At 44.2% G+C, this 14,744-nt stretch overlaps 1 protein-coding gene across 1 annotated transcript in view; it reads left to right on the top strand.

Annotated features, from left to right (window-relative positions):
• EXOC4 (exocyst complex component 4) overlaps positions 1-14,744 on the top strand; it is a 606,961-nt gene that overhangs the window by 502,871 nt on the left and 89,346 nt on the right. Inside the window, exons 12-13 of the mRNA XM_073328862.2 lie at positions 1,537-1,673; positions 10,097-10,252. Of these exons, the coding sequence (XP_073184963.1) occupies positions 1,537-1,673; positions 10,097-10,252 (293 nt within the window). The remainder of the gene's footprint in view (positions 1-1,536; positions 1,674-10,096; positions 10,253-14,744) is intronic.

The following is a 14,744-nucleotide window of genomic DNA, read 5'->3' on the forward strand; positions in this document are numbered from 1 at the left end:
AGTAGTCCACAGTGTTCAGTAATTCAAGTCAGTGATGGGAGTTGGTGGGTTTCTGCTGTAAGGTTGGATCCACAATACAGACTGACGACATCCAGGAAATTCAAAGTCAAGGTTGTGCTTAACCCTTTACTTTTACTTCCTTTTTTTAACAACTTCAAAACCCAAGTAATAAAAGTCCATGTGAATTCTGAATGCTGCCAATGAGCACTAATTTTTATGGCAGTTTTTACGGTGTGGTCAGTTGCCTGCTAACAACTGGAATTAGCACCCTCATCTCATTTGATACAGCTCATTGAAAGGTCTTTGTATGATGATTAATTTGGGCCAGTATCAACCCAATCCGATTCAAACCAGTATCCTGGAACTGAAATGTTCTTTAACCCATTGCCAGTCAATATCATTGTGACCTTAAGACTACCCCAATGCCAGATGGCACACTGTTGCCGTGATATTTACCCAAAAGGTGGCATTGTAACACATCACTGGAAAACTAATAACTCATTTATCTTAATTTTCTTGCATGATGTATGTATGGATAACCCACAAAGAACTTTAGAGATGTGCTCGAAATATATGACTAAAATGTGTTTAAACCAGCCAGGCCCAGGGGAATTGATAAATGGGTTTTCTCCAGACAAAGGAAAGAGGTGAATACCTCAGACCAGGCAGGGCCAAATTCAGTGGGCTATTCATTTGTATTGGAGATTGCAGGAAGAGATAATTTGCATTGTAAAAATCACCAGGAGGGGAGGGACCAGCATGGTGTCTACAACCAGCAGGGGAAAGGAACTTTATTGAGGAATACATTTTAGAAGGCTACATTTCAAAGGCTTACTGGACTGTAAAGAGAGGGGGAGCGAACCCTGAAATCATCCTTCACCCGAAGAGCTAAAGGCCTAGTCAGCCATATTGGAGGAAAGACTGGTGAAAAAAGCATCTTTGAACAAAGGGCTCTAGTCTGTTAAGCTAGACTGAAGTCTTACTGAAGTATTTTTACTTTTGTTTGTTTGTAACTATTTCAATCCTTATACTTGATATCGCTTAAATCAGTGTCATTTTGTTCATAAACTTGTTTTACTTTTACCATGAACCAAATGCGTGCTTTGATTGAAATAGAGGGTGTGTTAACCCCAGTTAAGGTCATAAGCTCTTGTGTACTGTCTCTTTAAAGGAGCAGCAAAGTTGGTAAGGTTTTATAGGTGCTACAGTCAGAGGGGCTGAGCATTGCAGATGGATGTCTCTGTGGAACTCAGGAATTGGGGGGCACTGATTGTTTAATGCGAGACACGGTTTGGACTAGGAGAGTCCTTAAGAATTTGCTGACAAGCCACATAGGTTGGTGTGTCAAGGAGCTGACACATAGTTTAGCAACAGCAAACCTCCTACTTGCTGGGGCTGAGAAGAGTAACACAATGGTTCCCCAGCAGATTGTCACACCCATCCCTTCCAGGATCTGTGGTTCTCTTGCCTGTTCCCCACATCCTCTTCCATTGGTTACATGAAAAATGTTGTGTCATCATGCCCTTTCTTTTCCAGAGTACAGTAATTGTGGAGAAGACAGTCCAGGACCTCTTGAACCTGATGCATGACCTGAGTGCTTATTCAGATCAGTTCCTCAACATGGTGTGTGTGAAGCTCCAGGACTACAAGGAAACCTGCACTACTGCCTACAGGTATAGCCTAGCCCAGGGAGCCAGACCCTCCTATACAATAAGAAGAATGAGCCCGACCTCACAAAATTGTTGGAGAGGATTAAGACGAAAGATGTGTAGGTCTGAAGTGTTGTTTTATTTCAGTATGTGCAGGATGGAGTTACTTCCTCTTGGAAAGCTTGTCTGCTTGGTTAGTGGGTGGGAGAGAAATCTGAGATAATAGCCATCCAAGAGGCTGGGGAGACCCGGTGACTTCTCACACCCATAAGCATACTTTCGAAAAACAATGATGCAGGTGGTTGGTAGAATCAAAAGAGACACGTCCTTGTTCTTAATCAGAGAGATGGATTAATCAGGGAAAGTAGGGTGGAAAAGTGTGATCTCCATAACCGTGTGATCGCATCAGCTCTGTTATACTTGGTTACATGCAGTGAGAAAACAAGTTGAATCCTTTCATATTACAAGTTCTCAAGATATATAGGATGAGATTTTTAAAGCCAGCTGATTTCAGTGCCCAATTCCTATTCATTTTAATGAATCTGGGCATTTAAGTCCCCTAAACTGCTTTGAAATTTGTGGCTATAATATATGCACAGTATACACAGGATTTTATTTAATATTTAAAACATTTAACATTCCTATAGCACCATTTTCTCCAAAGGATCCTAAAGTGCTTTACATACAGGACTGAACTCATGCATCCTTAAAGATCTGGGGCTGAAGTCTAACAGCACCACCACATGGGAACCTAGGTTCGGAAATAAAGGATGTGCTACTGGTTAGGGTGCTAGCCTGGGACTGAGGAGACTCTGGTTTAATTCCCTGCTCTGCCACCAAATTCCTCTGTGACCTTGGGCAAGTGACTTAGTCTCCCCGTATCTCAGTTCCCTCATCTGTAAAACGGGGATAATAGCTTCACAGGGGTGTTGTGAGGATAAAAACACTAGAGACTGTGAGGTGCTCAGGTACTGTGGTAATGTGGGCCATATTAGTACCATAAAAAGTACCTTTTAAGAGCTAATTGAAGCTGGTGGTAGCAGTGAAAGTAGTAAAATCCCTTTGTGTGTTCCAACCAGTAGTGCTAAGAAATTATTTCTTATTGCCTGATTTCATTCAGAAAAGTTTCATCTGGTAATGGGCTACCTATGGGAATATTATTAACACCATATACCTACACCTGTGGTGGGTGTGTCTATATACATCTATATTATGTATTATTATTATTACAATTAATGTTCCTTTATTATGCCTGTTTCAATAAACCTTATGGAGCGAAATCAGGCAGTAGAAAGTAATTGCTTTACAGCTGTTGGTCGAATTTGATAAAGGATCTTTCTTTCTTTCTTTTGTCCTCTTCCTTGCTTTCTTTCTTACACCTGCTGAGGAGTAATTAGGACAGCACTAATTTGGACTACCATATCCTGATTACAGCAGGAGGAAAAACAGGAAGTGTTCTAGTTTTGCTGCTAGCAAATGACTGACGGAAATAGAAATCTATATACAGTTCAGATGATTCAGAAGAGCATAACAGGGACAGGAGAAATTCTGCTACCCCTGTTTTCGCGCTCGTGTGTGTGTGTGTGTGTGTGTGTGTGAGAGAGAGTAGCTTGAGATATTCCAAAGAGATGATCAAATCCATAAGGTAGCAATGCCCTCTGCTGGGAGCTCTCATGTTGCCAAAGCTCTGTGCAGTCTTGCCCTGTGAACAATGGTTTCCCCCAAGGTTTTTGAGAAGGGCAGAGGTGAACCAACAATTAGTCTTATTGGCCCCCCGCCCCCTCAAACTTTGGTAATATTTGGAAATATTAAGGCTTAATCTTCAACTGATGAAAATCAGCTCCTTTAAAGTCAGTAAAAAGAAAAGGAGTACTTGTGGCACCTTAGAGACTAACCAATTTATTTGAGCATAAGCTCAGCTACAGCTCACTTCATCGGTGGAATTCCACCTAAGGATCTGGCCCTACGAATTTACAGCGTAAATTGTAAGTGGTAGTACACTAAGGTTTAGTCAAAGGGCTTTCTGGGAAGGAAGTTTTTGTGTGTGCATGATAGAGATGGTGGGCAGCAAATGACAGTATAAGGTAGCTACCATCTTCTTTGGAGTTCAGGGAAACCACAAATATGAACATTGCAAGTCTTACTAACTAGTATACAAAGTGAGATGCCATGCTGACAGGCTCTTTATAAGCTAGAAAGGTAAATAATAGAAGACTTGTGCAGTGGCCAGTTGGTTCGTTAGCTTGGCTTTGTGTATGTATGTTTCTAATAGGGAAAAATAATTCAAATAGCCCATATGGTCCTCTCTATTCCCGTGGTGAATCTGCTGTGCTCCAGATGACCAATATCCTGAATCCTTTCAGCTTCAGCCATGTAATAGCTATTGTTTAATAGTGATGTTTTGGTGGTTTCAGAAATAGGCCCCAACCTCCAACAACTGGAGCTTCAGAAGAAACTTTCCCAGGATGTATAGAATCCTAACTGTACACTGCAGCATTTCTTAACCCTTCATCTGACGAAGCGGGTATAGACCAAAATTGAACTGTATGGAGCACTGGACTTATTCATGGCCATTCCTAGCCAGAGACTTCTGATTTGGAGGAATGGACCCAGGTTTTTAGCGGCTGTATGACAAAGGTTGCATGAATCCTGAAAGTGAAACTCATTCTTTGGTAGAGGGGACTGATATAGACCATGTGAAATGTTCACATCGTGCCAGAAACTTGAAATCTGAGGCTTTTCCAGTTCCATTTCAGTTTTATTTTAATTTTCCAGTGAGGACAAGAACCTAACAAGATTCAAAAACAGCCTAGATATGTATGTAGCTATCAAGAAAACCCCATGTTGTCATAATTAAAGAGAACAAATTTTGGCAGGGTTATTAAGCCTTGTGCTTCAGGGTTTAAGTCAGTCTCTGGCAATTGGAAATCAACAAGAGCCCTAATGTGGCAAACACATTATCACATATCTGCCTGTTGTGGGGCACTGACCTCTCCCTCTAAAGTATCAGATACTGGCCACTGTCAGAGAAGGGGCATTAAACTAGCTGGACCTTGGTTCTGATCCAATCTGGCAAATGCTATGTTCCTTGAACATTTCTTAAATTTAAAATGTTCATGTTAACAAAGGTCAGTTTTCATCCTGAAAAACAGCATTTTGAAAATTCATATGTTTGGATGCAAAAACTGCCATTCACGAGTGTTTCATGGAAAGCAAAATTGGGGACCACAAAATGACCCAGAGTGAAATTTGCGAATTTTTTTTTTAATGTTGGGGTGAAATGTTACTAAAAAAACATTTGCCAGCTTCCCCTACCCTGGTATAGGTGACATAGCCAGATCAAAATTATGGTCTCTTGCTGATTCGAATCAGTCTTTGCCAAAGGATTGTCGCTGGGCTGGGGGATAGCAGTAAAGAACAATACGATGTTTTAGGAACTAGAAAAGACCTAACAACATCAACATGGCTGCCCATTTTTGTTGATTCCAATCAATCCTTCCTCTTTTAGTTTGTCACCATGTTCCTCTTCCACCACAAGCGAACCTTGCTCTGTTTTGAACCAGATAGCTGACCTTAGCTTTTCTTGGTGATTTATCCTGTTAGAACTGCCAGAGTTCCTTTTCTAACTCTTTCAGGCAACTCACCCTCAGTCCCTCAGAGAGTCCACTAATTTCCTACAACCTTTTTTTTCAAAGACTGATTCCTGCTGTACCACTGAAAACACCTTGTATTTGAAAACACCATTTCTCAGATGGGGAACCAAGGCACAAAGAGACTTAGGGTATGTCTACCCTGCAATCGGGAGATGTAATTGCAACACATGTGGACACATAGCCAAGATAGCTGTGATCAAGCTAGCTCAAGTAACAACAGCAGTAAAGCCATGGGGGCCGCTCAGCTGTGTACCCAAGGTTCTAGGTGGCAGGTCTAGCCCATGCAGTCAGCTATACCGCCGCAGATTCACTACTATTGTTATTCAAACTAGTTTTGATCTAGCTAGGACCAGGAGAACAGCTTGTGTATTTCTGCACGTGCTGCAGTCACACCTCCCAGTTGCAATGTGGACGTACCGTATGTGACTCGTTCATGGTCATGCCGGAAGTCTGCAGCTGAGCAGGGAATTTATCCCAGGTCTCCAGAGTCTCAGACTGGTGTCCTGTTATTTGCTTCTTTCTCCCACTGTTTTTTTATGTATGTTTTTAGCTGGTATGTTGTCTATTTAGATATGTAAGCTTTTCAGGGAAGGGGCCTGTCTTTGGCTCATATTGAGCCCACATTAATAATAGATTCTAAACTCTCACCAGTGTGAACAAATCAGAGCTTGGAAACGGTTATGAATCACCAATTCCTAGAGTTCGGAGTAGCTTCTACCTTGGTCCTGCAAAAGAAAACATCGTTCCTGGCTGCGTTTGTCATGAAATAGCTAAATCCAATTAGCCCCTCTCGCCCCCAGTTGTTTTCCTAATGAAACGGCTTGGCACCCCAGCTGTGTCCAGGGACCGTTAGTAATCACTCTGCACAACTGCTCCAAAGGGGAAACGGTGCGAGTCTGTGGCTACTACCACTGGCAGATGTTTTATGACTAAAACTCGCTGAGCTATGGAGGGGTGGGCCCTTCTCAGCGGTGCACCATCACCTGTTCAAGTGTTACACCTATTTTCCTGCCCCCTCCTGGGAGCTAGGTACAAACGGCCACACAGATGGCACTACGTGTGGCCCATTGAGCTGAGAATTAATTAGCAGATTATGGCACTGGTGGTAATGATTAACCCCATTACCATAGCAGAGTCACTGCACAGGGTTTTTCATGGTGGGGGAGGGTATTTGTAAATAACTATTCTGGACTCTAGTAAAGCTTTTCTTAGTGTCTTATGATGTGTTATTAAAGATCTAAGTTAGACCAACATGTATACGAAGTTACCATGTAGACTGAAATCCAGATGAAAGACCGAAGAAAGGGTACTGGTAAAGGGCCATGCAGTTGATGGTAGAGACTGGATGTCTGGTGGGTTATCAGTGCTAGTTCCGATCCTATTTAACGTCTCCACTAATGAGCGGGTAAATGGAGTAAAAACAGAATGTCAACAAAACCAGAAGGCGCACACATGAGAGTTCTATTTAAAGCGCCAGTTCTATGTGGCCCCATGAACAGGATATAATGCAAAAGTGAAGGATACATACTAATGCTTTTGAAGCCAGATAATCAAGAACAATAGGAGAAAGACTCTTGAAAGGCCATGATGCTGGAAAAGAATAAACAGACAATACGTTGGAGCTGAGCTTGCAGTTCAGTATAGCAGTGACAAAACAAAAAAGCCAATGTGATTTTGAGCAGCCGATGTCTCACCTTGTAAAGCAGACAGGTAACTGTGTCTTTCTCTGTACAATGCTGGTGAGAATGCTCCCGAAGATTGCATTCAATCCTAGGCGTCCGAAAGGAGATGATAATGGTCTATAAATAATTGAAGAGTGTGAACCGTAAGGGCAGTGAGGAATTGAGGCTGTTACAATCGATGTAACTGGGAGTAATGAGATAGAATTAAGCTGAGAAAAACTTAGACACTGTATCAGGGGCTTTTTCCCCCAGAGTTAGATTTGTTCGACTATGAAATAGACTTTCAAGGAAATAGTAGTAGTTCCATTGCTTCAGTCATTTAAATTTTGACTGGACAAAGCACTGGCTAATATAGTATCGGGAACAGGCATCCTGCATTAGCAGGGAAATGGACAGAAATGACCTCATTTGCCTTTTCTATCTCAAATGTCTAATAATAATAAGGTAATAATAAATTAATATGAAACATTGATTTCTGACTCTGTATACAATGGTACAGCATTTTTGTTCAAGACAACTTTTACCTGCATTTTTGCTTTGTTGTCAGGTTGTTTGTGGAGTGTTTTTAAATAAGGTTTTAGTTAGATTCCATTTTTACCAGTGAAAAAATGCAAAGTTCCAAATAGCAGTAGGAGGTAAAATTGATCGTCAGACACTGAGATCTTGTGCTGCTGAAAAAACAAAAGTGCTTCATTTTGTCTGTGGCAAATTAAACACGAAATATTAGGGTAGAAAAGTGAAGCTCATCTGCAAGTATATGTGACAAGCAGAAAGCGATTCGCTTTCGCAAATGGTGTGTATTTGAGAATTTCAGGTTGCCTTCTTGCTGTTGCTTGAAAGGTACAATCAGTTGATGGGTGTTAGTGGCGAGAGAAGATAATCTGTCCCATTTAGAAGTAAATCTGTGTTGTCTCATGATACCTCACTGCCATTTTCACTATATTCCTTTTAGCAGCTCATAGACACTGGTGAATTTAATTTCTTTTATCCCCATTCCGTTACCATAACATACCTTCAGTATATTTATAATAAGGGTGGCTTTTCCACACACCATAAAGCGTCTCAAAAATCACCAGTTAGTCACTAACTCCTGGTTAATGACTGAAGTATTTTAAGTTGGTGTTAGACAAGGTGGGTTTTGTGTCAAGGCCATACCAGCCATTGGCAGGTCTGAGGCAAATATCCTTAGGGTTCCCATTGCACTAACTGGAATTAAGGAACATAACAGGTATACTTCTTTAGCACCTTCCGTCATAAGGGTCTCAAAACATTTTACAAACATTAATTAGATTCTTACTACCCCTTGGGTAGGTGGTGGTATTCTCATTTAGGCACAGTGCAGGTGTGGAATCTTGTGTTATCACAAAGGAAAAAGTGATGAGTTATGGAGGGAGCTGAGGGGAACTTGATTCAGCTTTGATCTGTAGCTCAGCATCTCAGCAGGAGGAGGATCATGGTTAAACCCACGTCTCTTAATATGTTTCCTTTTCCCTCATACCCTGCCCATTTTCTACCTATCCCATGCTCTTCAGAGTAAGAGTGAGTAAACAGGGGGCTTGACTGCCACACACACTACCTTGCTGTTAATCTTACTGGGCCCTGCACATAGCCGCCACGTCCACAACCCTGCTGTTCATCGTGCACAGACTTCATAGATGGACAAACAGAAGCACAGAAAGGTTGGGGGACATGCTTAAGGTCACACAGAACGTCAGTGATGGAGCCGGAACACAGCCCGTGAACCTGTGAACTCTGATTCGCACTCCACTCTTTTAACCACTAGAGCAGTGTTTCTCAGCTTCTTTCAAACTACTGACCACTTCACAAGAAGTGAGGCTCACCGATGCATGGTTCTTAATTTCCTCCACTGGGGCACTGGTGGTCAGTGGAGAACAGTTGGGAAGGTTACATGTGCTAGGTCATATGCTGCTATTCATCCCTGAGTAATTTCATGTGGGAAAAGAGGCACTAATCAGCACCTTTATGTGAAATCTCCCTTCTGTCACCTGGAATTTCCAGCATGATTTTCAAGAGCATAGATATTCATTATACTGCCAAAAATGTTAAACAGGAAAGCCTTTGTAATTAGAATGCAGTGTAATCTTTGATTCAGGTTTACACAAACTGTTTAGCTGATATATCTCATATTAGATGACTCAAACAACTGGGAGTAGGTTACAGAACCATTAGTCTCCTAGCCGCTGCTTCATATATACTCCCAAAATTGCTACCATTGGATAGCTGCCTGACAATTGGTATGAGCTTGCTGGACAGATACCCATATGGCATGAGGTCACGGCAGAGTTGGCACTAGTTAGCAATCGCAGCAGAAATTCCAAGAAGCAATGAGCCAGGGGGACTACACCACTCTCTGCCCATATTAGACAAGATTAGAGATGAGTAAAAAGAATTGGTTGAATAGTACATTTGCTGAAAATGCAGTTGGGGTCAAATTCAGTGAATAGTTTCAGTCATATAAAAAAATAAGGATTTTTTTAAAAGTCAGAATGGTTTGTTTCAACATTTTCAAAAGACCCCTTTCAGCTTTTCATTTTGAAACTGTGTTTTGAAATGTAACTATATTTATTTTAAGGAAACCAAAAAAGAGTGGGAAAACCCATATCAAAACAAAAAAATGAAAAAAATTCATTTTGGGTTGACTGAAACGTTTTGTATTTGTATGGGGGAGGGGTTTGATAAGAAAAAAAACATCTGTTTGGGTTCAAAACTAACTGAATTTGGCGGGATTTTCCATTTCAGCCACCAAAACAATTGAGCTCTTCTCTCAGCTCTGGGTGAGCTCTTTATGTGGTGTAAATCAGTATAGCGCCATTGACTTCAAGGAATCCGAGGATCTGACCTCTATTGTCCCTTCAAAGAACATAATAGAGGGGGCAGTGTGGAGAATCTTGCACTGCGGCTGCCCGTACTACTTCCGTCCTGTAGACAAATGGAGAGTTACACTCTCTGTTGACCTCCTCGTGGAACTATTCATTAGTATTGTACATTTTTATAATATAAAGGAGAAAGTGTCAATATCTGTGAAGCCATTACCCACGCGAGAAGTAAGACATGCCCTTTTCCTAACGTGACCATTGTTGGTTTCACTTAGGAGCATTGCTCAGTCAGATGAAAAGCTGGTTATCAGTGCATCCTGGGCAAAAGATGATGACATCACCAGGCTCTTGAAGTCTCTGCCCAACTGGATCAACATGGCTCAGCCCAAGCAACTCAGACCAAAGAGAGAAGAAGAGGAAGACTTTATAAGGTAACATATTGTTTAGCTGACGTTCTAATACACTTTGAAGCTACAGTAACAAAAATGGACTATAGTTATACAAATTACCTCTTTCTTTTTAAAGTTTGGCTAGTGTTTATGACCATAGAACATAAACCACTTACCCACGTGCTTAAGTCCATCCTTATTCAGCAAAGCATTTAAGCATGGACTTAAGTGCCATTTAATTCCATGAGACTTAAGCATGAGTTTAAAGTTAAGCACATGCCGAAGTGGTTTGCCGAACTGGGGTGTAACAGTACAAAGAATCTCTATGCAACTGCCTAATACTTGGTAATGATTCCTATTCTGTGGATTGCAGTCTTGAAGCAGCTCACCAGCAGGAATCTCATATTTCTTGATATGTTGCTGAGTTCCATCGACTTGTGCTCCGTTTGCTGTGGGTGGGCAGAGAAACCTGCCCTTAGTTATCCCTTTCCTAACAGCCAGGATGGAGAGAGGAGGAAGTGGAGATCTATGTAGCTATTTTAGCTAGATTGAAGCTACGCCTACTGAAGCTGCAACCACACCTTTGATTGCAGGTAGACACATCCCTCCATATTCCATTCCATTCTGTAATGGACTGGACCTCATTGCAGCCCCATCATCACTTGTTCTCAGCTTTCCCTTTCAGTGACCCCCAATGTCCTGTGACCATCGCCCCTTTTGTTTCTCATGAACCCAATGCTCCCTTTGTGCTGGTTCCTGTCGTGGTTCAAAGGGCTCCCAGCAGAGGTAAAATTTCACTCCTTTTCTTTTCTTCCCACCTGGCTCTCGGGAGCGGAAGATCAGCACAGGCTTGCATGCCTGCCCAGAACCCTGCGTATTCACTCACGTTGCTAGCCCGCTCCTGGTTCCATGCCACAGGGTCTTCTCCACTATTTTTAGCCACACTATCTGGGTTGCAATCACACCTCTGATTTCAATGTAAACATATCCTAAGACTCCTCCTAGCTACTAGCAAACCGGCTCGCCCCTCACCGTGCTCGGACTCTGCGGCTCCCGGGCATATGAGCCGCCTCCCCACTCCTGCTGCCTCAGCACCCTGCAGGGGAGGGGCTGTGCACGCGGCAGCCCGGCAGTGTGTTTGCCTCCACGTGGAGCCAGCGTCTGACCGCCATGGGCATGGTCAGGGGAGTCCCAGCTGGGGGGCAGTCAGGGAGCGGGGAAGGTTTGGATGGGTCAGGAGGTCTGGGGGGCACTGTCAGGGGGCAGGGTGTGAAGAGGGGTCGGAGCAGTCAGGGGATGGGGGAGGGTTGGATGGGTCAGGAGTTCTGGGGGGGCTGTTGGGGCGGGGGTGTGGAGAGGGGTCGGGGCAGTCAGGGGACAGGTAGGGGGTAGGGTTCTAAGGGGGCAGTTAGGGTTGGGGGACGTCTGAGGAGGGGGCAGTCAGGGGACAAGGAACAGGGAGGCTTAGGTAGGGGGTGGAGTTCTGGGGGGCAGATAGCGGCAGGAGTCCCAGGAGAGGGCAGTCAGGGGACAAGGAGCAGGGAGGGGGGTTGGGGATTCTGAGGGGGGCAGTCAGGGGGTGGGAAGTGGGAGGGAGGGGATGGGGCGGGGCGAGGGCAGGGCTCTCCTCATCCTCTTTTTTGATTGTTGAAATATGGTAACCCTAGACAAGGGAGGAGCTGGGGGGCGCACGGTGGCTGGCGCCCGCATGCACCCGCTGCAGCCTGTAGGAGCCCGGGGGGGTGGGGGTGCCGGGCCACAGCCTGGGCAGGAGGCGGGGGGGGGGGGCACGGCTGCTCCCTGCTAGTGCCGCCGCTGCCCTTGCAGGGCTGGTGCCCCCCTGCGCCGCGCCGGCTCCTCCACGGCTGGGGCTTGCAGCCACCACAGTCGGGGCGCTCTGGCTCTCCGGTGCCTCCGGAAGGCGGCTCCTCCCTGCCGAGCCGCTGCAGCTGCCCAAGCCCAGCAAAGCCAGTGAGTGGACTCGGGGCAAGGGCCGCCGGTGTGGGCTGTGCACCCTCCAGGGGAGTTCAGGGGGTGGGAAGGGGGGAACCTGATCTGGGGAGCAGTCCCTGGGCACAGCTGGCCGCTGGGGTCTATAAAGGCTCATTGGGATTTGCCCTTCAATGAAACAATGTGCAGGGAGGGGTGGGGCACAAGGTGGAAGTTTCGCTAAGGGCGCAAAATATCCTTGCACCGACCCTGCTTATGCTGAAGAAGCTAGTCATCTTTACATTTCTGGTTAGCCGCAAGCCTGTGCTTTCCCATCACTATTCATCGTTCCTTTGATTGGCATTTAGCTATAATATTGTAAGAGCAAGTGAGGCTGTTTAAAATTAATCTAATTCACCCAAATTATCTTTTTACTTATTCAGTGAATGCAAGAACGATAAAGATGATGCAGTTTAGAGAAAGGAATGATTAACAACGTAAATCGTGGGGAGTTGCGGAACTGTTTGCTCATGCTGCACTGTCATCAGTGCACTTTAAAAATCCTATTTGATATTTGGGAGTCTGGGAGAGAAAAACACGTATTGCTTGTGAAGTAAACATGCAATTCTTGTGGTTTTAGCCTTCATGAATTATCCCTCCTTTCCTACAACTAGGGTTAAAGCTGGTCTTAACATCTTTCCTTTCCTTCCACTATTTGGTTGATCTTGGTGTGGATAAGGGTTGGGGCAGTCAGGGGACAGGTAGGGGGTAGGTTCCTAAGGGGGTAGTTAAGGTGGGGGGGGGCAGTCAGGGGACAAGGAACAGGGAGGCTTAGGTAGGGGGTGGAGTTCTGGGGGGCAGTTGGGGCAGGAGTCCCAAGAGGGGGCAGTCAGGGAACAAGGAGCAGGAAGGGGGGTTGGGAGTTCTGAGGGGGGCAGTCAGGGGGTGGGAAGTGGGAGGGAGTGGATGGGGCAGGGCTCTCTCCCCCCCCCCCCCCGTCCTCTTTTTTGATTGTTGAAATATGGTAACCCTAGGCAAGGGAGGAGCCGGGGCGGGGGCGGCGCTGGATCATACTAATCAAAGTTAAAGTCTTACCATAAAATCCTGGCCACATTGAAATCAGTAGCAAAATTCTCATCAGCTTCAGTGGTACCCCCAAGATTTCAACCTTAATGTCAGTTCTTTTTTCTTATTTTTTAATTTTATTATCCATTGATTGAAATTTCTTCATAAGCAATGTGACTTCTAAATTTTCCTTGGGAAGCTATTCGATGTGTAATTTCTCCTGGAAGCTGGAAAATAGCATTTAATTCTTTTTCCGGTTTTTGTCCTGTTTTCCCACTTAGCTGATTTCTTAACCATTACTGTGAGAGCTCAAATTCATGTGATTTTTGTTTCTGTTGTTGTTTGTACCTTGGTATCGTCGATATATGAAGAGCAACTCTGGGAATAACATTCACTATCTAACTGTTCCTGCAGAACCAGGGGGAAGCAAAACATTGGTTTTATGGGTCCCACAGAAATTGAGGTGGAGGTTAATTTCTCTCTGACTCATGAGCCTGCTAGGTCCAATTGTCCGTTATCTAATCATCCAAGGTATTTTAAAGATGCATATTACCTTGCTATTTAACCGTCTTCATATATTGTTACAACAAGGTACACAGACCTTCTTCCTGAGCTAGCAGGGAAAGAGTTAAGTCTGGGAAAGGCCACAGCTGGGGTGCACTAAGCGGGGGCAGCGTCAGCTGGGAGGAAGGGGATGTCTGTCTCTCTCTCTGCCTAGGAGGGCAGCGTGGTGTGTGGTAAGAAGAGCCCTCTCCTATGAAACTCTCCATGGGATGTTAGGACTATGTTAGCGCAGTGAGGGAGCAAGCACCGGGGAGAGGGTTGGATGGACTATTGGAGCCTGGAGAAAGAGTTGTGTGGAGGTGAATGTTTTGCTAATAAATCAGATCCCAGAGGTAGAGGTCTGATTTGAAACACCCTCCACCCAATCCCTGCTGTGTACATTTTGACTGAAAGGAAAGAAATTGAGGCATGGCCGTACCAGGCACCCAGACTGGGGAGGGAGCAACACCCTGCCACAGTTGTACTTAAACTATTTGACAATATTCCTTTAAGTATATTAATTCAATTATATCCTGTAGTTTTAACACTAGTCTATGGAGGATTGTGGAGGGGGGTGGGGAAGTACTGTTAGTTTTTTTTCTTTTCCTTAAGTTTCCGGTGACTCATTAGCTTAATTAGAGTGAAGAATCAAAATAGTGTCCTTACAAAAACCTCATGCATATCTCTGTTAACACTGATTGATTCTGTTGTCTTTAACCTGCCACTATCTCTGCTGTGATTAGATGTCAAAAGTCAGGGTAGGGAGTGGGTGAATCTCCCCGTTAATATTCTTGTGTGGTTGGATAGACAAAAGAGACCTGATTGAGCATATTGTAGTAGCTTGGAACTTGGCAAGGACAGGAAGGAAAGAAAAGTCATGCCTCTCCTGATATAATTAGTTTTTGAAGCTGGGAAGGCTATTTGGCACTTGGCTGGATGTGAAATAAAATGTCCTTCTTGCTGTATAAAGGTTAGCATTTGGTTCATTACTGAATCA

This window comes from Lepidochelys kempii, chromosome 1 (genome assembly GCF_965140285.1).
Source record: "Lepidochelys kempii isolate rLepKem1 chromosome 1, rLepKem1.hap1, whole genome shotgun sequence".
Taxonomy (NCBI): Eukaryota; Metazoa; Chordata; order Testudines; family Cheloniidae; genus Lepidochelys; species Lepidochelys kempii.